The sequence below is a fragment of the Cardiocondyla obscurior genome, linkage group LG06, assembly GCF_019399895.1.
Source record: "Cardiocondyla obscurior isolate alpha-2009 linkage group LG06, Cobs3.1, whole genome shotgun sequence".
Taxonomy (NCBI): domain Eukaryota; kingdom Metazoa; phylum Arthropoda; class Insecta; order Hymenoptera; family Formicidae; genus Cardiocondyla; species Cardiocondyla obscurior.
The window spans coordinates 236,285-260,076 of NC_091869.1; the positions used below are offsets into that span (position 1 = coordinate 236,285).

Sequence of the window (23,792 nt, forward strand, 5' to 3'; positions counted from 1 at the left end):
AGAAACTCGTGATATTTTGATCGTATCCGGTCAGACTTGTTCGTTAAAAGAGAAAAAGGAGATAGGAAAAAAAAAATCATAGTACTTTCGCATTCGCAGTTAATTAATCTCAACTCTTCCAAAAGAGTTACACAATTAAAAAGTTTATCTTTTCAAACCGCGTTGAATAGATATCTTAAAAAAGGTGGTGTCCGTACCATATTTTACAGACGGTAGTCTATAATTTTAAGGAATGAGAATGGATATTTCAAAAGCGCGCAAAATTTATGAAACGCGTACAATTTTAAAAGTCAGCGAAACAGAAAAATCCTTTCTGTTATTATAAATATATTATATTGTTATCTCGGAATATCAATTTTTGGACAGATCATGTTTAAGATAATATTATTGTCTGTTAAAGTAACATTTATTTTAGATATCGCGCTATTGAACTAATGCGTATTCAAATGTAAACTTGTTACACAATTTGTTACATCGAATTGAGATGTCATGTAGATGTGTGAAAGTGTTAAAAGGAACGTGTGCATAAATCAAGAAATAGTAATCAACTCGCGTGGTCAAACATAATGCATAATGAGGATTAAAAGAAAGAAAAAAAAAAAAAAAAAAAGTGGATTGTGCAAGGCGACCACTTAACGGGCATACAACGGGATTTATCGTAAGGACGATATAAAGGCGATGTAAAATTCCGTGTAGGATCACATCACAGAAGTTGTCGCCAACTCTTTATAAATGAAATAAGAGATTCGAACTTTCACTCTATTTATTCTTCGTAGGACTTGTTTATGGTTAGTAATATCTTTATTAATGTTAATCATTGATCTGCAAATAGTACAGTTATAAAACTTTATTAACTGAAGCTCATAAAATTCTGATACTTATTATCAATTCTTAAACTTTATTGTTGTACAATCTTCTAACATAATTTATTATTTCTACAAGTTTCACGAAACGTTAACATACGTTGCAATAAATTTATTAGGTTGACGTATTTATATCTGTCTATTAATTAATATTAAATAATTAGTTAATATTAATTTATTATGATTATGGCTCCATCTGTAGTAAGTGTAAAACAGTCGACTAATTTCGCCTGTGTATACGTTTCTTGCGATACGTTGATGCGTTAATATTGCTTGTTATCAGGAGAATTAGTAAATTGCAATTATATGTAATGTTTTCATCAGAGTTCAATATCAGAGTGGGACTAATTAGTTTAAATGCACTGATTACAATCCTATTTAAACTCATTTCGTTTTAATGGTTGCATCAATGTGTCGGCTATCAAATCAGTGAGTTTTGAGATTCGTTTTGAGATTTCATTTTAATAATTAATTAATATGCTCAAGCAAAGACGATCTTCGCGATTTCCCCTTTCCTCACCGCGCCTCATTCGCAACCACCAAATTATATGATCATACAATACATTGCTTGATACAAGCATGTATTGTATAATGTATTGCATTTATTAAATCTCATTAAAAAATAAATTTCGGTGACGCGTGAATTAGTTGAGCGTCGTCGGCGTCGGTGCGGCGGGGTGAAGAGAGTCCCTAGCGCGCCGACCAATCACAGCGCTCCGTCGATCGCCTGATCACGAACGAGTTGCACGACCCGTTGCGTAGTTGAGATGGTACGCCAGTCACGCGGTGCACCGGGCATCAGCGAGCATCGGTTTTCGAGACCGATATTGAAGTATCTGCGTGTTTTACGCACCTGTAGTCGGGCGACGATACAGCGAGCATCGAAATCTTTCGATCCAAGAGCCGGAATCACTAACGATGAGTCTAGTTGCGGAGCCTCGGGCGTGCGGACGTGTCGTTAATTGCTCTGCAATTACGCGAGTTTTCGGCCGCGGATACCGTAGTCTCGCACACGAACAAGTGTCGACGTCGTCGACTCGTGGATGAACGAATGTTTCTTGTACGCGTGTGTTATTCCGTTCATCGTTCTGCGCTTCGTGTTGTGCTTCGAGTAAGTACTTCGGAACGATAAGGTTATGTTGCGGATGCGGCGCGCGCGGAGCGTCCGATGTGAACTACGTCGCGTATTACTCGGGCATTTCCGAGTGTCCGGCTCCCATTACGATTTTTTTCGGCAGGTTCCGGCGACCGCTATTGTCGGAGCGTGTTGTCAGCACCTCGCGCGTTTTCTCCGTCGCGGCCGGGACGTCTCCGTCTCATTCTATTTCGAACAGCTGATCTTTAAGGAGTTCGAGGAAGATTAAGTGCGCGAGGAACATTTCGTGTCGCGGCCCGTCTCGTTCGCCTGCTTCGCATCTGTTCTCGGCGTCCTTCGTTCCGCCGACGGGGATCAAAAAGTGACTCTTACGATTAGACTTCGCTTTACGTCGCAGCCAATTTTTTTTCGTCGCGATCGGGAATTAAACGGGAGTGCCGTTGACTATTTCGTTCAGTGAACTCGTCCAGTGATCTCGTCCAGAATGTCCAGAATGTACGCAGAAGGATGACTCGTCACGTCCCAACTGAGAGGAGGAGCAGGCCCGGGACGGGCATCCTGCATCGGCGGAGCAACTCTTAAGTAAGTATACGTTTCTTTAATACAATCTTTATTAAATAAAAATTTTATCTTTTTATTTATTAATTTTATTAACGAATTTACGTGTCTACAATAATATTTTTCTTCTTATGTTACAGGCACCGGCAGAATTGTGCAACTCCGCTGATGCTCACGCAGACTGGTAAGTCGCAAAATTTTTTTCGTAATTAATTATTGTAATTATTGTAATTATTGGAACTGGCCAAAAAATTGTGCACGCTAAGCGTGCGTAGGTTTGTTCTATTTTAATTTAAAATAGACAAGAGACGCTGCGGTACAATTGAGCACTGTTATAATTTTATTGCATCAAACAGTGGAAACTAAACTTCATTAAATAATTTAGTAATTTTCCATTTATTATCAGTGATATACTTATTACTATTTGACACAGTTATTATTGTATACTAATTTATTTTGAGAAAGTATGCGTTTTAAAAACGGATATACATTATAATTATTTGTTAATTAATAGTACAATTATTTGTACAATTGTTTGTACAACAGTTTAACATTTTTGTTAATGCGGAAGCTATGCTATTTGTGGAAAAAGAATTGGGAATTAGATTCAATGTTTTACATTTTATTTTTGTTCTTTTCTTTTTTTTTTTTTCTTTTTTGTTTTTCCTCTCTCGATGCATAGCAGTGCAATTGTACGCATAGGTACGTCAGACATGCATTCATGCACACTTTGTACCTTTCTCTGGCTTTGTTGAAAAAGCAGCGTCCGTAAAAATGTTGTTCTTTTATTAAATCTTTGTTCTGCGGCGTGTTCGAGTTATAAATCAAGTGAAGGTAGGAAGTAGTACCTTTTCCTATACATTCACTTCCGCATCGCCGGCTGTAAACTTAAATTTCAAGCTTGTTATATTTAATCGCGCTCTGATTTTCTAACGTGATCGATCTTTAAATTACTTAATTAAATTCCGTATCAATGTAATTAAATAAATAAATAGAGAAATAAAACCGGTGCACAATTTATAACAATCTTTGATGATTTAAATTAATTTGTAAGTATAAAATAATGTATGTAGTAAATTATGACAAAACGGGGAAAATAGTTTATCAGATATAAATAACGAAAGCGTTAGAATAAAAAGAACAATAACCGGTTTGACACAAAAGCAAAAGTAATATTTCCACGATCTTCTATTTCTCCTCTCACTTTCAATGAAAGTTGATAAGTTTTTTTTTAAATTAACACTTTTTGTGAACACCAGGAAGTCGTTCTTAAAATAAATACATTCGCAATTAATTGGAAATAAAGTTATGTAGTTTTCGCGAAGCAAATGCACTCTTTTGATATTCACTTACGCCCGGATAAAGCTTATGGTGAATACCCAGGTGGATAAACCAGGTCGCATGCCCTCTTACTTTGTGAGCATCGTCACCGCCTTTCGGTGATAGTCCTTTCACTCTCGTTTGCTCTACGCTCATTTCCCTTTTAAGAAAACACAGATCGCACATTCTCTACGTTAGTGTATGAACCGGAAATTCGCATGAGAGTTGGGTGTTAAGAATATTACTTCCTGTATAAATGCTTGTACTTTTCGCATAGATTTATCTATTTTTCTTTTGAAGAATTACAATCAGTCACAATGTATTAACCCTTTTTTTTTTACGTATCAGCACATATATAAAATTATATTAATTAAATTACATATTTTATATAACGCATTATTTGTTATATATATATTTTATTTATAATTTATAATATATTTAAGTAATTTAAATATAATATTATTATTTAGATTGCGAAAATATATATAGGATCTTTAGTTAATTTATTTTTTATCTGACGCGTTTATAAAATTTTCTGCCAACCGGGTCGTTAAACTCGCTAGTTGTGCGAGCGGTTTACCCGCAAGAGAAAGAGAAAAAAAAAATATAATAGTAATCGTAAAATGTAGAGAAGAGGAGACGCGATCGAGGGCGAAAGAGATCGGTCAGTCGGAAAGAGAGTGAGTGTTTTCTTTGTGGCGAACCGATTCATGGTGAAGGTCCTTGTATATAAGTCCTCGTGTAGACGATAATAGTCAGTGCGGAAACACCATCGGATCTTGATTCAGAACCACAAGATGACGATCATGTTGCAACTTGTAAGTTTCCATCGGAAGTTTCAAGATCTAAAAGCCGTAGCTTTCTTGCCTTTTTGCCGGATCACGAGTTATCCAAATCATCTGAAATATCGACTTTGTGATACGTGTGTTTGTTAGTGATAACAATAGGTTTCACGCTCGGTTTCTCGAAAGTTAACAATGAGTGAAAGGAAATTCTAAATGATGAGACTGTTCTCTTAAATAAAATTGCTGTGCTGAAAATTCAGAGGCACAGATAATTGTAAAAGTGCAATTAAAATAACGGTGCATTAAATTATTAATTTCATTACTGCTTTATTTCGGTAAACAACAATTATATTATGTTCTTGGTTATTATTAAATTTATTCTCTTTAAATTAGATATATTTTAAAATTGTCAATTAAATTTAAATAAAATTGAAAGAAATTATAACTTAAAGCTTGCTTAAACTCGCTGAAACTTTCTATGATCGCAGTTTCATGATTTTATGAATATGTTTAATCGTTGATTCCTCAAACGGATCCGTTACGCTTTCATGACGATGTTATACCTGTGCAGTTTTTATTTGCGCTGGCGGTGATAGCGGTCACGGCGAAACCCTCGTTCTTTTTACACGAAGGTCATGGTTTCGGGGCAGATGAGCCCAAGCTCATCTCGCAATCGGTACATTTACACGAAGTGCCGACTAAGATAATCAAGGTTACCAAGACAGTGGCCATCAAAGTTCCTGTCCCGTATCCTGTTAAGGTAAGTAAAAATACTGAATTTTGAATCTAATTAATAATTAACAGGCAGTTTTATTTTATTTTTTTTTTTTTTCTTACGCGACACTGTATAATTGTTCGCGCATGGCTGATTAATAATAATTTACTTTATCACAGGTACCTCATCACATTCCATTTCCTGTACCAGTAAAACATCCCATTGCAATTCCAGTGCCGCAAATAGTTAAAGTGCCGCATCATGTGCCAGTGCCAGTGGAGAAGCCGTATCCGGTGGAATTGCATCAGCAGGTAATGATTAATAATTAAAATAAAAAGAATCTTATAATCTAATATATATATTTATTTTTTTAGCAATATCTTGAAATTTATATTTTTATACAGAATAAATATTTCTCTTTTTAGTTATTAAATTTATTTATTAAATATATATTACAATTAAAAATAAATATATATATATATTTACTTGATTTAATTTAAAATAGATACCGTTCCTGATATCTAAACCGGTGCCTGTGCCACATCCGGTCCCTGTACCACATCCGATTAGTTTAACTAAGCCGATTTTCATTCCGGTACCAAAAACGATACCGATTCCGCAATTGAATCACGACGAAGGTGGCATTTCCGCTGGAAGTGGAACCGGAGACGATCATTCTAGCCACGAGACAACCAATTACAGCAGTTATTCCTCTCAAGGCTCTCAAGAAGGTTACGATCAGCAGGGTAGCGACCAGCAGGCCCAATTTCAACCATCCAAGCCCGATTACTCAGCGGATCATTAGCTTTCGAAATGCGACAGGCCAACTGATTATGGCTATGTGCGGTGAGATCTGCGCGGCTGAAAGAAAAAGTAAATCGAGAAGTAAATCACTGACATATGATGTACGCGAGCTGGCCACTTTGAAAGCGGCTCGAGTGAAAAGTTAAAGGGTTTCGATAAGTAAAATACAAGTACTAAATAAATAACGATGCCCTATTTCGGAAACTTGATCCACTTTACTTTTAAAGTAGATTGTTTGATGTATAAATTCAAAATAATGCTTCTCGAATTTAACAAGATATTAATTTGGAGACGCTAGATAAAAGATAAAAAAAAAAAAAAAAAAAAAATTATAAAGAAAAACTACGGAGTTATATGAGAACAAATTTTCCTTTTGACGTTATTATTTCTATTGCAACGTGAATAAAATTAATTGAGTCTTTTAATCGATAAACTGTAATGAGTTAAGTTAAAATAACGCATTTTTGTGTATATACTGATTTTTCTGAAAATTGTTGAGTTTTTGTTTTTGTTATTTAATGTTATAATTTTTCTTCTGTTACGAGACTTAATATTTTAGTATTATTTTTAAATAAAACATTTGTACACACCTCTTTTTTATTCCTTGTATTGGTTAAATTTTTCGTTTCTTGCCAAATGTTCTGCGAAATAGTCACGAATATCAGATTGCGACACTTTTTTATTGGGCAGGTGTGCAAGTAACGTTACGAGTTGGACTTGCCCAATGAGATCACTTACAATACGCGCGTACGTTTCTTGTGGCGTGCGCTCTGCATGCAAATTTTATTAATCGTGCGTTTAACGTGTCCTCGTTCTCCATTTAATGGACATTTCACCGCAGTGTTTATATAACCATTTCTCATAATACGGCCTTAAATTTTTTTTTTTGTGCCCCGTGGATTATACAATTACGATCTTTGTTTGGTAATATTCTAACTAAGAGATCGACCATGTAATCAAAAATTATTTATCGCGTTGATATTTTCGACAAGTCTGTTATTTAAATTTATACATTGCGTACTTAAAATATTAAGTACATAATAGTTATTTAATTCCAGGTTAAAAAGTATATTAAATTGCAAAATATGAAACTTAAAAAAAATAGTTATTAAAATACAAAAGAAAAGATAATTTTTTTTATCTTTCCCTCTGCATGCGTATGTCTCTTTAATATTTTCGTCTGCAACACGGTATGAAATCATAGTTATAAGCAATAAAAAATGCTTTTTTTTTTTTTCATGAAAAAAAATTTATTTCAATGATGACAATCAGCAATATGAAATTAAAAGTAGAAACATAGACCTAAATAGTCACACTTGATGAATGCGAGCACCACGCGATCCTTTTCTGTCGTGGAGATGTCTTCTTGCTTCTTTTCTTTAAATTCAAAATTAAAAGACGCTCTTCTTTTTTTAAGACACTCAGTCTCTCTTTTTCTCTCCCTGTTATAAAGTTGTCCGAAGAAAAAAAAATGTAAGATAAAAAAAACTCACGATAATGGTCTCTCAATTTCCGAAACGAAAAGTATTCACTTTAATCACACTCATCATTAGAAAATATTATATACATATTAACATACGTTAATATATGTATTTTTTTTCTGGAGCGGTTTTTTTTCTTTTCTTTTTTTTTATATATTTTTTTTTAAGAAAATAGTCACTGAAAGATCCACGCGGTTCAAGTGATGCTTCGCGCTGACAATGTTGAAGAGCGTCATTGCGTGGTTGTTGACGTTGGCTATTTTACCAAGAAGAGTATCCGTAGGGGATACCACTGTAACCGCTGTAACCGCTGTAACCACTGTATCCATTGTATCCGTTGTATCCGTTGTATCCGTTTAATCCGCCGTAGTATCCGGCATTTAGCTTCTCGTAGACGATCGGTTGCGCAATGGGTATTGGTACGTGCTTAACGACGGGCACGGCGTAGGGCTGAGGTACCTTGACGGCGTATGGGGCTGGAACTGGGACCTTGACTGGAACGCTGACGGGAACTGGTACGGGGCGGTCTACTGGGACAGGGACATGCTTGGTCACCTCAACTGGGTAAGGTTTAGGTACTTGTACGGGGTAAGGGCGGTCGACCGGCACGGCATACGGCACCTAGAAGAAAAAAAAGTCAGATATATTGATCACTGGTGACCAAAATGACGCATTAAAAGATTAGGAGAAAATAGGCAGGGGGAAGAATTCGGAGATATATCTTACGATACGATGTTAAACTTTTTTTTTTTTTTTTTTAACTTATTTTGGCTTGTCGGTTGATTATTAGAGACTAAACTTTCTACTTTAATTAGCAATTCAAATAATTTTTTTTTTCTTTGCTACTCTATCACCTTCATTATTATTCAACTAAAAACACCGAATTTAATTAAGATGCAAATGTATGCGGTATAGATGTAATTTAGCGAAAGATCTGGATCAAGGTGATTCATTCCGAGAATAACGCGAGATATCGTTCGGCGTATAAAATAAAAATTTCTTATTCCTAATTATCCTTTACTTGCTGCAGTAATATTTCTCTTTATGACGTCTAATCTTAGTGTCGTAGAAATGTATTTCGAAAGTTCACATTATATATAATAACGCAGTTAATGTATACAGACGTCAGTTGTATGTCATTTTAGAAACTAGCTGTGCACTCGATTAAAATATAAATTATTTGAGAGATAGACTTTTTACATACGCGTGAGATTTACGAAGTTAACAGAATCGTAAAGCTACTTAGGAAAATAATTTTAATAAAGAGATAAAGCGTAAAAATTATCAAGTATCGTTACCTTAACCGGGACCGGGACATGTTTTTCGACAGGTACAGCAACCGGGTGTGGTACAGGTACAGCGACTTCTTTCGTTATAACAGTAGAGATATCTTGGCTGAGTGGAAGAGACGAGTACGTGTTTAATCCACTGTAACCATAACCATATCCTAGTGCACCATAGCCCAAAGCTCCATAAAGACCTCGCTTGTCCTTCTTTGTGGCCTCTACTTTCTTTGACTCGTTGCTTTGCGTTTCTTCGGCTAAAGCAAGCGCCACTAAGGCGAAGAATACTACCACCTGTAAATAAAAAAAAAAAAAATTATATATGAGTTTTGCTTCTGAAAAATTATCGAGATATTATATTCGATCAATTTAATTGATTAAAAAATTATTATTTTTTGTTTTTTTTTTACAATTAAATTTACGAATTTTATTTTATTATTTTCTAAAGCACGGGTCACTCTAGTTCCAAAGCGATAGACTTATCGCAAGGTCTTCTAGACCTTGCCAGTACTTTGAATAACTGTTTGTCGAACGAACTTTTATGGAAAGAGAAAAAGAACTCTCATGTCCGATTATACCTTGGGGTTCATGATGCTGCACGAATTTCAAACTGGGTTCGTCGTATTTGCGACTGATGAGTACGATGAAGATCCCCCTGCTTTTATACGATAAACCCTCAAGGAGAGACGGCATGAAGAGCGAGGTGGTGGGCAACCGGGCCTGCTGCTGAAACGCGGTTAGGTGAAAAGAAACCGAAACCGGGTTCTGTGAGTAGGGGATTGTCGAAAAACTCGCACCCGCGCGACTCTTCTCGCCGTTCGCAAGCAAGATTCTTGCGTAAATGACCATCTCGCACGCGTCGAAATTTGTATCACTAACGTTCTCCTTTATATGGCTTACGAAAATAGTTTCAACATTTATTTATACCAAACAGTACCATTTGTTTCTATGAAATAGCAACCGTTTAATAATTTAATGTACTTTCTTTATTTAATTCAATTTTTTATACGTACTATTATTATTATAAATTTTATGTAATTGCGAGTGACGTAAGTACGTAAACAAGTTTTCAAGTTTTTATACATTACGATATTGTTAATCGAGCTCTCGTATCAATTCAGGCTTCGTGGATCTTTGTTTCGAGATCACATCGGGTGTTCTCTCAATCATTTCGCGATTGCAATTCCCCGGTTGTGCAATTGCGCGTTCTGTAATTGAAATATTACGCATAAAAAACAAATAATAAGCTTAGTCCTTGACTAAGTATGGGTGATAAAAGTACGCAAGCAATATTACGTTGTATGTCAGTCATATAAATTACGGACATTTTAATTTAAAAAAAAAAAAGAAAGAAAATTTCTTCAGTAATTTATTATAAATGTTTATATGAAATAATAAAATAAAGTGCTGCTTATAAATGTAATAAAAACAATTACCCACGATTACGTGGATTTTTTGCAAACAAAATTATACAGCGATATATTTAAAATATTATAAAAACATTTTAAAAAATATCACTTAGGGGTTCTTAATACGAATCACTTAATTACTTGATAAAAATGTCATAATATTTGCGCATCATGCGGTATTACATTTGGATACCCTCCCGTTCATAAATCATTGCGTCGTTTATTACCACGTAACAAGACTATGTCTCATTTTCTTCTTGAAGCTGGCGAGAAAAAAAGCGACAGGCGTGAGATATGCGTTTGAAAGATCTCATAAATTAAAAAAAGAAAAACAAAAAAAAGTGAGAAAGCACCGGAGAAGATTCCATTTCACGGTTGTCCTGCAATTTAAAATCTTTATTACGTACGAAGTTGTTCAATTATTTCTAATTCGGAATCATTGAAATAAAAATTTTTTCAAAGCTATTTAATTGCTTAAAATATTTTTTACAATATTATTTTGCGTCTTTAGAAGTAAAACTAAACGGGTTCTAGCTCATCCGGTTTGTTCCGTGCATTGCGCGAAGTGTTTGTGGAACTTATGGATCTTACGGAACAGGCCTGATTCTTCTTTTCAGGTTACACCGTGCTATTACCGAAAGTGGTCTGACTTTTGAGCAGCTTCGCGCAATTTTGTTGCTTGGCTTTCGTTAATTGGCTCCACCTGTCTGGCCGCGTCCAGAAAACTTGAGGAGAATGTAATCTTTAATACATATTTTTCATAGACGAGCGAATACAGCTGTCTATGTAATGACGAAAATTATTGCGACAACGAATCACTTATCCTCGTTACAGTACTCGACATCGTTGTACATTATTAATATTTATAATAATAACTTAAATTACATGCTATTCAATGATGAATAATAAGAAAGTAATATTAATTACAGACGATTGCAAAAGATGTAAACTATCATTAAAATCAAATAATTTATATTAGATAAAGTAGATCGGTAAATAAAAATAAAATCGATTACTTCCAATGAAATTAAATTTAAGATATTTAATAAATTACTTTTCAATTTAATGTTTTACATATTTCTTTTTTAGAGATTTTATATTTAGTAGTATTTCTCAGAAAAAGTGTGTACTAATTAAAATATATTTATTTATTATAATAAATATTAATAAAAAATTAATGCAACATTCTTGTCCACCTTTGATTCGGAAGGAAAAAAAAAAGCATACTTGGGACGCTGTCATTAAACTCCGTAAATTAGTTCGTGGATTCCCGGATGACGTTAAAATCGCGGTATGCGAGGTCGTGCCGACAGAATGCATCTCTCGGATTCTTTTACACTCGCAGAGTTAATGAGACGAAACTAAAACGGATTTATGCAGATTATTTAGTTTTGTTTATCGTGGGTGACGAATGAGAAATGATTCGACGATTTTGGGATTTTCGAAACATTAATCTTCGGTAAATTGAAAGCGTATGCATGCGTGTAAATGTAGGTGTATGCAAATAATCAACTATCTTTATAAAGATTTTAATAAAATTTTAATTCAACGGTTAATAATTTCTAAAAAATATTAAATATTAAATATTAATTTTTATCGTTTTTATTAAACGTTGTCAAAAGACAATGTACTTTATTAGCTATACTATATCATTCAGTTTGTTTGACATTTTCTTATTAATTTGCTTTTCAGCACTGAGTTTTAAATATAAACCAAAATTTGTAATCTCTATGGCATATAATAGATATAAATAATCATGTTAAAGATGTTTATAATATTATTATCGTGTTTAATGCAAATTTATTCCCAATTTAACTAACTCTGAATATTGATATTTTTTTAACAGGCTACCAGATATAAATAATTAGTCGGAAAATACTTACATCTTTTTCTAAATTTATTAAAGTAATTTTTAAAAAAACGAGCATATTTTAATTAAAAAAACAAATACTGTAATGTTGTGAATCTGGATTTTTGTCGTGCTAAAGAAAAAAAAAAAACAAACCTGTGACAGCTCTTGAACGTTAATAATATGGATGATTCGAATTTACATGTGATATTTATCAAGGCCGGCGGCGGCGATGAACTTTTTGCGTAGACGAAGTGGTTTTTGCCCATCCTCCGAGAGAAAGAATGATCGAGATCTGCGATAAATTTCTTCTGGACATTTCTTCGTGAAGATTTATATAGGCTAGCTGCATAATTTATCGCAAGTCCTAAAATTATTTTCCGATAAAATTTAAAGAAAGTAAAAGCATTTGTGAGTGTGATGGTTTAGTACGATTCGGTTTGTAGTATATAAAAAAAAAATATATATATACATATATACATATTATAAAAATAAAGAAATTAAATTATGTTACTTGAAAATGAACTTTATCAGGGGCATCGATAAACCTTTCGAATGATTTCCTGGTGAGAGTGACAAACGATTCGTGAATTGTATAGATCGGTAAGCGTTTCTGATTTCGACACCGGAAACTGGACCCTGCTTGCCCTTTCGTCATTTGTTGCAAGCGCGAGATATACATAATCGTTTGTAGCAATTGCATAATTGCGAACGCCAAGCCCGGCCAGTGGAAGCGAAATCGCCGAAAATTCCACGTTTCGTTCGTTGTACACCGGTTATTATACGCACATTCCTCACGTCGTCCCGACGTGCGTACACACGTGCACTCGTTTGGTATCGATGCATTATACAAGCTCTGTGATATTGCCTTCGCATATTTAAAGTTCGAACCGTGGCCAGTATCAAAGATAGTACTTGTAGACAATAAAATTGCCAAATTAACTACTTAAGTATGACGTATCAAGTATCAAGTACCTCGTTATTGTTGTGCAAATTGACATAATCGAGATGTCATTATGTATTCGAGGCATTTCGTGCCGTTCGAAAAAGAAAGTCATTTTCGTGTTCTCGAAGAGCACGTTCGTGCCTCTTTTGTTCCCTATTCCCTTTGTATCATTTATTCGATCGCCTTCCATTATCATTGTTACAAACAATTTTGTGAATTTTGTATTGTGCAATGTACAAATCGATGAAAATTAATCACTCGTTTAATTTAGTTCAGTTGGATAATTAATGATTAATTGTTTGTACATAAAAGAATTTGATACTCATTTAATTCTTTAGATTCCGCGCTTGCTTTGAAAATTTATGCAAAACTTATGCAACGGGTACAATCATAAAAATATACATATGCTTTCCCTTTATCTCGAAATAATCTCAAGTACTTTATGTAAGAGTTGATTCCCATTCCTGTATGCACGTTGCATGCACACATATATGTATATATATTTTTAACTTTACTTGTAATAAAAATTATTGTTATCGTTATTTTAATATTAAAAAAAAAAAAAACAAAAAAAACAAGAAATCTGGAATACATTTAAAAAATCTATTTTAGGAACAAAAATATTGAAGAAAGCTATTATAATTGAAATTAAAAGTAAATAGTTTAATTAAGTAATAATTTAGTGAAAACTTGTTTAAGGTATGACATAACTATTAACTTTCGACTGTAATATATTTAATGTTGTATGTTAAACAGGTCATTTATCATCTTGTAGACAAAAGACCTTCGGGCGTTGGCCAATTTTCCTAAATCTGCCATTCATTTTGCTCTATTCCGTAATCAAGGCGAACCATTAATGTCAGCCCGTGAAAATTAAAGGCATGTATTGCCGAAATTTTACAGTGTAGCAATTTCACAGACTAGCAATGTTGCAATATACATACCTCTTCGTTTCATCGGGATTGAACGCATATTTTCTCACGCTGAGAAACTTCTCGCTTAGATACAGACCGAATAAATATAATAGACAATCACATTTGTAAGATATAAATTTAAGTGTGAAAGCCTTCTTGCGATAAATTAGAAGTCATAAACGAACTGCAGATCGGCGCGGTCAAAATTTAGCATTATGTCCATTATTTCCAAGAGTTGTAGCATTATTTCCAAGAGTTGCAAGGACGCGCGAACTAAACTATTTCATTTATGCGTAAAGTCTCGTACGTTATGTGCCATTATAAAAATGATAATGATGAGTTCAAGTTAAATATATTATACTGTGCGAATTTAGGTATGTCTCATTTTAAAATAATAATTTAGCATTGTTGAACAACAACATTGTTGGCTTAAAAGATAAATTATGATTGCGAGAGGAAATAAAGAAATCGATTCGTTCTTTACGAAAACATTTACAAAATTGATTTATTCTGTGAATTCGGAGTACTACACGACGAGAGTCGCGCTTTTGGAACGATAGCTCGCCGTGATGGATTTTTCGCTGCTGGGATAAAGGTTAAGATGGAGCAAGGTGGTGTGTATGTGACTTTTTTTGGGATAGGAGAAATTCATCTAGTAGTGGCCGTAACCGCCGTAGTCCTTAACGACGACAGGGACCGTTTCTTTGTAGTAAACTGGTTTCGAGACGACGACTGGGACAGGTTGAGGGTACGGAACTGGAACCGGATGGGCGACAGGAACCTAAAAACAAACATAAATATTCATTAAAAATGTGATTGAATTTTGCTTTTTGTTATGTATCGTGCATTAGCTATTCTTTAAATTAAATGTGTTTTTGAATACTACACGCATCTAATATAACGATGCTACAGTTTCCAATGTAAAACAATATACCTTTCAGAATTGATATAAATAATAGAAATGATAATAATGCGCTTGTGGATAGCGTAATTAATTAATCAATTGATTTGTATTATTACACACCTGTTATCATTTTAAAGCTTGATAACAGAACATATAACACAGTGAATAATTATTGTTAATAATTATTTATTACGCTGTTTAACTGGAGTATTTTTTTTATCGTTAAACGTAATTGTTGATTTATAATTTAAAATATAATTTTTACGTATGTTTATCCAGTCGCGTAACGTACAAATAAATAACTAAAATTACGATTTTTTATCGCAATGGGTTAAATTAAAATGCCAATTAATCAATGTAAAGAATAAATTAGCAATACTGGAAACCGAAAGTATGTATGGAAACTGTTAATAATTACGTCTCAAAATCTATTTCTATCTTTCTTCTTGGCAAGCTAAAAAATTATAATGCGTGTGAGATAACACATTACGTAATAAATTAACTAAATAATCATAAAAAGTTATTCAAAATTGAGCGGAAATTATGTTAAGATAATTCAAAAGAGCAACGATTTGTTTACAAGTTATCGTGTCAGATTTCTTACAAAATAGTGTCGTAATTTCTTAAATTTTTTTAGCTCCAAAATCCGTTTTTTTTAATTTATTGGTCAACTTTACATTGATTAGAAGGAATTAGAAAATGTCAAGGCAAAAGATTAGAATTTCTTACCTTAACGGGGAATGGAGCAGGCACGGGTACTGGCACTGGTACTCTGACGGGCACTTTGACTGGAACAGGCTTCTCCACGGGAACCGTGATGGTCTGGGTCTTGACTACGGGGTAAGGAGCTGGCACTGGAACGGCGACTGGAACTGGCCTCGGGACCTCAACTGGTACCTACAATTTACAAGAAAAATTTTTTATTTAAACATATACTACAATAAATTATATAATATTTATTTGTTCTCTAGCCTGCTTCGCTAAAACATTTAGCGTCCACGTTTTCTCTATTAATTTAATATTTAATAAAGGCATTTTTTTTTAATATTAAAATTAATAGAGAAACATAAACGCTAGGTTAAAAATTGAAAAATTAACAGGTTGACTCAATATTTATTTAGAACGTAATGTTAAAAATTTATGCTACATGAAAGGTATGTAAGACTTTTTCAACTTTCTGTTGAAGATATATGATCTAATCGTCAGTAAATTTATATAAACAATTTATTATTTTAATTTGTGTCTATTATCGGAGAGTAAATAGATTAAGTCTTACCTTAACGGGGACGGGACGGTCGACGGGAACTGCATGCGGAACTGGAACAGGGACAGGGACGGTCTTCTCCTTGACAACGACACCTTTGCTTCCTTCATAGCCACCATATCCAGCATATGCACCGTATCCACCATATCCACCATATCCACCATATCCGGCATACCCATCGTATTCACCATAACCACCATATCCACCATATCCATTTAAGTCACCATAGCCATAACCATAACCATCACTCAGGCCGAACAGGCCACGCTTTTTGACCGCTTTGTCTTCGGCAGCGAACGCTGCGGAGATCAGCACCATGCAGATCTGGAAAATTATAAAAGAATATATAACTTGATTTTTTAAGTCAAAAACAGAGTACGGAAAAAATAATTTATATAAAAAAAAAATACGATAGGCTTTTAAACTTGAATTTGATGAATAATTTGATAATATATTATGCCCGGAAAATATTCCCAGATGAATTAATCTGAGCACTGTTTCTTTTAACGTCTGAAGACGTGTCAGCACGTACCAGGGCTCTCATGTTGAACGTTACTTTAGCGTGATATTCGCACGTGAGTAAAATAAATCGGTTTCTGTCGTAGTCGGGCTGGAAAACCACCCTTTATATAGGAAATTGACTTTCATTTCGCTTACCCTGCGCCCCGCCAATGGCGAAGGAAGCCAACGGCCGATCTATCGCCACACCTACCTAGAGTCTAGCACTATTTGCCTACAATATACTGCACACAGATATACGTATGTTATAACATATAATGTGCAACGATTGTATAACACGCTAAACGTACACGAGCCGCCGTTGGTAAATGGAGCGCGCGCTTAGCCACCACTTTATGCAGATATGCGTGCATATGTGAGTGCATTTCGATGCCACAACCTTAACGAGATAATTTTTTTTTTCTTTCTTCTTTCCACCCGCCGAGAGATCTTACCTGAATCGTGATGTCACGCGCGTCATTGAAAAATCGCAGGATACTCGTTAGCGATCGATGTCACAACAGTTCTTTTTCCTTGCAGCAGTTCTTCGTTACGAAATTAAGTGGAATTAGATTAGATGCAGATACATTGTAATTGACGTGCATTTTGCAAATTACGGAATGCATGTCTTACTGTAATCGTTAAAAGATCGAGCACAGATTTACTTAATAATTTTTATAAAAATTTAAACGTGGCTTTATTCTAATTTAAACAAAGTCTAAGAAAGTATTAAACTTTAAAAGAAAAAAAAAAAATTAATTAAAATTGAAATTATGACAGAATAACATATTTTTTTAATTAATTCGAAATATCAGTGCTAGCAAAATTGCAAGCACAATATTAATTGATAATAGATAATAAAATGTATAATGTAGAAATAAAAAATTTTCTAATTTAGCTAATGCAATGCATGCATGGCGTAGTACTAATTGTAACAGTGTCGGTTTGCGCAAGATTGCTCAATGCTTCATTACGAAGTAAATCATCTAGTTCACCGTGCTAATATAAATCATGCGTTGCGAGGAACGCAGTGTCTTCTATTGCGGTACACTATTATTACGTTACGCGTCTACCATGCAAAATGCAAGCTGTTCAGCAGGTAGCAATTCCGCAGATATCATTGCCATCTGAGAGACTGATATGTTGGTTTAATGTTTGAAAAAAAAAAAAAAAGTCATTAATGGCGCAAATCGCAAGCTGATTGATCTATAGCGATTTTATCCCTGTCTGCCGATTAATTTATGGGCAATCCTTTATTCTTGAGAAATTAATTACTAGTTATTCTCTTGTCCACTGTAAATAATTTATTAATTTGGACATGTATTCAATTTTCTTTTAATCTTTTTTTTTACATTTATATACATTTATATACATTATAATAAATTACATAAAAAAAGAAATACGTTACACTGGTCACAAATAGAAACAGCGAACTATTTGAATCACGACTGTACGACAAATAAACGTGTAACATTCCCAAGTTGACACAAGACGATTAAGTCTGTCACGTTGGCACGCAGAATAGACCCCCTATCGCTCCACTACGCCCAAACAAACGTTTCCTGGTATAATATTTATTTATCTCTCTTTTAGAGCACACTCCGAACGCCAAGTCGCTTGTATATTTTACGAGCAGCAGTTTAAATCCTTGGGTTGTTAATGGAGTTTTTACATTACTCCTTATTTTTTTTTTTGTTATATTTAATATAAAGCGTTTGCAATAATTTATTACAATCGATTTTTTAAACGCTTTTTTTTACCAAATGTTCTTATTAGCTACGTTGTTGTTACACAACGTCACCATAAAGTAAAACTACAGTTTGATAACATTTTAATTTTACAGTTTGATAATTCGAATAAATCTGTATTAAAAAAAAAAAACTCGGATATATTGCGTAACTCTTTATCGTCAATGATAAATTAATTAAACTGATTAATCAGGTCCCTATAGATTTATAATGCAACGTTATTATGATATTCGTCTTTTGACTGTTCGAAACGATAACGTTCTGCTATCTCTTGCTCAAAGGAAAATTAATCAACTACCTACTATTGCACGACAGCGCAATAATGATAGGGATATTGAACACTCTATTCGGAAAAGGTTTTTGCGGCCTCTTACGATTGCCAGCACGAGCCCGTGCGCGTATGATCTTTAAATAAGTGCAATTTGTATTGAGTAGAACGTAGTGGTTCACGTCACACGATCGCTCGCGTGTCCGGTTTGTCTTTGATCGAAGTGCGGTTAATTCGCTAATCTAATGCCAATTCTGATTGAGCTCATTATCTGGTACTCACCACAGGATTGATTAATGCTTATCGCAGCTCGGCAACTGAATTGTCTATCAAGATGTGTATCTGTAATATCGAGATATACATATGCGCGCCGTAGTGTTTATTACGCTGTTGAATACGAAATCACAGATGTTTTATTACGTACGCTATTATCTTAAAAATTTAATTATTTGTAATTATTATTATTACTTCTTTTTTTTTAACGACTAAAACACTTTATTTACTTTTTGCAGCTGGTAAATAATTATTTTATTACAAATTTTCGCGGTAATGTTTTACCATAACGTTCAAAATATAGCGTATAAGTACTGGAATAATAACTGGTTTGACAAGCTTCGTAGCACTATTAGTTATACATATATTACATGTTATTTTTTTTAAATTAAGTAACGATGACGATAAATGTACATAAATAACAATTTATACATTTATCATTAAGAAAGTAATCAGTTTTCTTTGATGTGTGATAAATAAAAGTAAGAACTAGTGTGTACATTGCTACAAAAAGTAAAAACCCGCTATCTTACGGTGTCAACTTAGCTTTCAAGGATATTTTAATACTTTGACGACACTTTCTTATTAAGTTCGCATTATTCATGGAATATTTTATTACAAATCGTTATATCTGTTGCTCCTATTATTTCACCTTGCAATCTATGTCTTGCGTGGTTTCAATTATAAAGCAAAGTAAAAAAGAAACTTACATTTGTATTAAAATAAATTTTATATTACATTAAAATCTATTTATTGACTTTAGATTTATATTAAAAATTTTTATATTATTGTAAGCTGTTGTGTAATTTAGCGTAAAAAAAAAGAGAAAAAAAATCGTAGACTTGATGAAAAAATACCTTGACGTCATTTCTCGAGAAAAGCGGAAAGGTTACTTAATAAAATAAAAGGCTGGTTTTATTTATAAATTAAAAAAATTTATTATCTTTTTTAAAAAACAATGGTTTTTAAAAATAAAAAATCCATGAAAAAAAAAAAAAAATTGTACAAAGCGCAAGAAAGTTATTCCGAAAATTTCAATGCTTGAATCAGGGTTTATTACGTCGAATAATTTGAATTAGATAGTCAAGTGGTCGTTCAAGATTTTATACTCTGGATCTACATCAAATAAATAAAAATTCCTAGAGGTTATCGCACTATGGGCACCCTTGTATCGACGATAAGTTTGATTTAAATTGCGTCAACTAGCTTTTCTCACGCGTAGAAAATCGCCCGTGCGTGACCAGGCGGTTTTTCGATACGCTCGAGCTCGCATTTATGTCTAATGTGGATCCGGTATACTAATCGATCGACGAATATCACAGAGAAACGTCCAAGTGCGTTCACGAACTTAGGTGACACACCTCCGGGCATTATTTCCGTCCGGTCAGGGGCTGGTTTTCGATCTCGATAACGCGTTACGCAATCGCCGCACCGCCTCGGCAACGCCTCGGCTTCGTAAATTCACAGCAGAGAAAATAGATAAATTATTTTTACGCCGGAGAAAATGGAAGTCGACGACAATAGCGAATAGATTCGATAACTTAATACGTATATCGCAGCTATAACGTATACGCTAATCACATTTAGGTTCAAGACATGTTACACGCTTTGAACCGTCGAGTTCTTTTGCGTCGCTCACAAATAAGAATTTCTTTCGCGCTTAATACTAATTACAGTTGCATTAATATGTGCGAATAATTTATAGTATCGTTAAATAGAACTTTAATTGATAATTTATCTTGGAATTCCTTCGGTTTTACATCAGGCGTTGGCAATAAAGACTCCCTCCGTAAAGATCACAATTAGTCTTTCACAACCACGTGATGCAAAATCATTAATGATATTCGCGTTTACGATAATTTTTTATTGTAATCGATTCCTCTTTGCTTCACGCTACTTGGCCGGGATATCGCGCTGATATCAGCGCGCGAAATCAGCGAAATGGTATTAATAACATACTTATACGGGGGCGCGTTAGAAAAATCGGGCAAGCAGGCGTGTTGCAGAACACGTACGTACGTCATTGCCTGCTCGTTCAAGCCTCAAGAAGAATTTGCCTCGGCGATAATTATGAATCACACGCGACAGACCTCGCAGGGGATTTTGTAACGGAGAGACATGTCATTGCTAATGGTGACTTTTCAATACCAGGCTACGCACAAGAACCGCCGACAATGAGCTCTACTATTCCCCGCATTCGTATATTCCACATACTCGCTGTAACAAGTCCACGATCCAGCAGGATCAAAAGTTTATTTTATTATATTACCCTGCCGGAAATCTCAGGATACGCGGAAGCATGAAGTTCGCGTGACAATCTCGCTGATACCGGAGAAAGGTCGAATACCGTAGCGTTTTGCAACGGTAGATTAATATGATAAAGCCGGACAAATTGAATAAATGTACGTAAATTTAAACATAAGCGAATTTTAATTTTATTATCTTATAATATTTGTATAAAACTAAGCGTATAACAATAAAAATGAAAGTAAATTACGTGAATGTACGTAGGGAAGTATAAATAAATCAGGTTTATTATTCAGGTCGGTTAATCTTTTTTTTGTTTTTTTTGTTAACAGGATTTTTGGCTCCCGCCTCCGTTATTCATTCGGCAAGAGCGACTTTTTGGTATTGCGGATAAAAAAGGCGCGAGTGCATTACTTTCGGCGATCGGATCGACGTGTGTGCACAAGGTAACGTAACAAGGTAACAAACGACGGACTCGATCCCTGTGTCGCACTTACGTAAGATGCAGATCTTGATATAAGTGCGGTACAGTTGCAGTTTTCACCGGCCGGGTCGCCAGAAAGTGAGAGTCACAGTAATGGGATTTGTGAAGCCGTGTAATTTTTAAAATTGTATCAGAGAATTGATTACAAAGAAAGAAGAAAGAGAAAGAGATAAAGAAGCCGGGAATTCTAAGAAACTGAAAATCATCCCGAGTGGTCGAAGAGAATCCGAAAAGTTAAACAATCAATCAGATAAAGAATCGAAGCCGCACAGAAATTTATCAACACTCGAGGCAGTCTCAGACTTGCAGATTTATATTTATAATTGTTTCGTTGTCTTAGAAGATGATAAGAGCGAATGTACGCGCGCGTATATACAGCGGGATACGTATTACATTTATACGCGACACACGAACAAGATTTACATAACGCGTAAAAACCTCTTAAAAAAAATATTTAAAAAATATTCTTTTTTTTTTCTTTTTTTTTTTTTTTCTACATTAACAATTTCCATTCTTCACCTTTCACTTTAACGGTGTTTTCTCGCTCGAGTGGCGCTCCTTTGTCTTTCGGGCCGTCGCGACGTGTAGCGCATGAAACACCTCGTTGCACTCCGCTGCGATGACGTAACCGCAAAGGCGCATTCTTCGCAAGGACTCCGAGAGCAAGGCGTGGCTGGGTCCGACCGGCTTATCTTTCACGAGGAATCGCACGTACGCACGTGTGCACACACGCTACTTTTCGGCATGATCTGCTTTTAGCCGGGGCGGATGAAATAACGTTACGCACACCCGGCGAAATCGCGTCGCGTAACCAACCGTACTTTAAATTTGCAAACGAGAAAAGCGCAGCTTGAAACGAGGAACGATGTCTCTTTACGTTTGAATCGCGTTACGACGTGCCCTTATAATTGCGCGCCGAATTGAAGTTGACTGCAAGATCGCCGGTCACGTGACCGCCAAAAGTTATTTAATGAGCCGTCGGCTAGTCGGTGTCGCTCGACTCACCACGCATTACCGGTGAGTGACCGAGCCGTGCGGGAGGACGAGCACGTAACGAACGTCGTGCGCCATTTTCCGGTCGCGTAGCAATACCGTGCGTAGTGTCGGGAGGTGCCGAATTCTACCGTGAACGATCGTGTCAACGCGGCCTCAACGCCGTCGGCGTGGACTCTCTCGATCGCGGATCCGCGCAATGCCTCGCCGGACGATCTTCGACCGTAGCTCCGTGACGACATTTGCTTGCTTCGTAATCGTCGCCGGCCGAGTCCCATTCCGCGAGCATCATCGGGTATCAAGGAGAGCACCGAGGAGCACCGAGGAGCATCGGGGAGCATCGAGGAGCATCGAAAAGTGGACGAGAGGCGTGAAGTACCGGAGGATTATTATTCGAGTCCGCCGTTGTTAGCTATGTTTGATACCGGCGACAGGGCGACACTCGTCAAGGTGAAGAAAGTGCCGAACAAGTTTACGATCGACAAGCCGATCTTCGACCGTAGCTCCGTGACGACATTTGCTTGCTTCGTAATCGTCGCCGGCCGAGTCCTATTCTGCGAGCATCATCGGGTATCAAGGAGAGCACCGAGGAGCACCGAGGAGCATCGGGGAGCATCGGGGAGCATCGAGGAGCATCGAAAAGTGGACGAGAGGCGTGAGGTACCGGAGGATTATTATTCGAGTCCGCCGTTGTTAGCTATGTTTGATACCGGCGACAGGGCGACACTCGTCAAGGTGAAGAAAGTGCCGAACAAGTTTACGATCGACAAGCCGGTTGCGATCGCGAGTCTGTTCGTCAAACGGACGTTCATCGACGTCGCGTTTAATCATATATCGCGTGTGGTTGAGCCTTGTGCTCAATGGTTTAGTGCTTTTGTCTAGTGTATCACGTACGCTCAGTCCTGAGTGTATGTGTGATGTACGCGCGTGTGTGCGTAACGGATCTTGCCAGTGCAACGATGACTGCCGAAGGAGGATCGGGAGCTGTCGGAGAATCAGAGAGAAATAGCTGTCGTTCAGCCTGCGTTCGATCATCGCCGGTGAGTAGCTTCTATGTTTTTAATAAATCTCGCGACCCGAACGACTCATT

At 35.6% G+C, this 23,792-nt stretch overlaps 3 protein-coding genes and 1 long non-coding RNA gene across 4 annotated transcripts; 2 read left to right on the plus strand and 2 right to left on the minus strand.

Annotated features, from left to right (window-relative positions):
* The first annotated feature begins 1,602 nt into the window (after window positions 1–1,602).
* Window positions 1,603–22,098, plus strand: LOC139103229 (uncharacterized). The gene is made up of 3 exons (XR_011545849.1): window positions 1,603–2,541; window positions 2,658–2,701; window positions 21,558–22,098. It is a non-coding gene; the product is annotated as an uncharacterized lncRNA (long non-coding RNA).
* LOC139103773 (E3 ubiquitin-protein ligase RNF12-B) lies at window positions 4,635–6,277 on the plus strand. Its single transcript, XM_070658769.1, has 4 exons — window positions 4,635–4,655; window positions 5,143–5,382; window positions 5,517–5,648; window positions 5,843–6,277. The coding sequence occupies exons 1-4, from the start codon at window positions 4,635–4,637 to the stop codon at window positions 6,140–6,142; spliced, it is 693 nt and encodes a 230-aa protein (XP_070514870.1). The 3' UTR covers window positions 6,143–6,277.
* LOC139103432 (anti-sigma-I factor RsgI2) lies at window positions 7,366–9,653 on the minus strand. The gene is made up of 3 exons (XM_070658081.1): window positions 9,484–9,653; window positions 8,921–9,199; window positions 7,366–8,243 (listed from the first exon to the last, which is right to left on the minus strand). The coding sequence occupies exons 1-3, from the start codon at window positions 9,493–9,495 to the stop codon at window positions 7,884–7,886; spliced, it is 651 nt and encodes a 216-aa protein (XP_070514182.1). The 5' UTR covers window positions 9,496–9,653; the 3' UTR covers window positions 7,366–7,883.
* Window positions 14,469–17,062, minus strand: LOC139103433 (uncharacterized). Its single transcript, XM_070658082.1, is given in 5 exon segments — window positions 14,469–14,804; window positions 15,657–15,824; window positions 16,204–16,515; window positions 16,724–16,758; window positions 16,761–17,062. Coding segments are annotated over 5 exon segments (723 nt in total). The 5' UTR covers window positions 16,840–17,062; the 3' UTR covers window positions 14,469–14,675.
* Window positions 22,099–23,792: the final 1,694 nt, after the last annotated feature.

Excerpts from the sequence above, each read along its gene's own strand:
- LOC139103773 (XM_070658769.1), top strand. The coding sequence starts at position 4,635 with ATGACGATCATGTTGCAACTT. Across the intron at positions 4,656-5,142 it reads TGACGATCATGTTGCAACTT|ATTCCTCAAACGGATCCGTT; the intron begins GTAAGTTTCCAT and ends GTTTAATCGTTG. Across the intron at positions 5,383-5,516 it reads CTGTCCCGTATCCTGTTAAG|GTACCTCATCACATTCCATT; the intron begins GTAAGTAAAAAT and ends ACTTTATCACAG.
- LOC139103432 (XM_070658081.1), bottom strand. Across the intron at positions 8,244-8,920 it reads ATGTCCCGGTCCCGGTTAAG|GTGCCGTATGCCGTGCCGGT; the intron begins GTAACGATACTT and ends TTTTTCTTCTAG.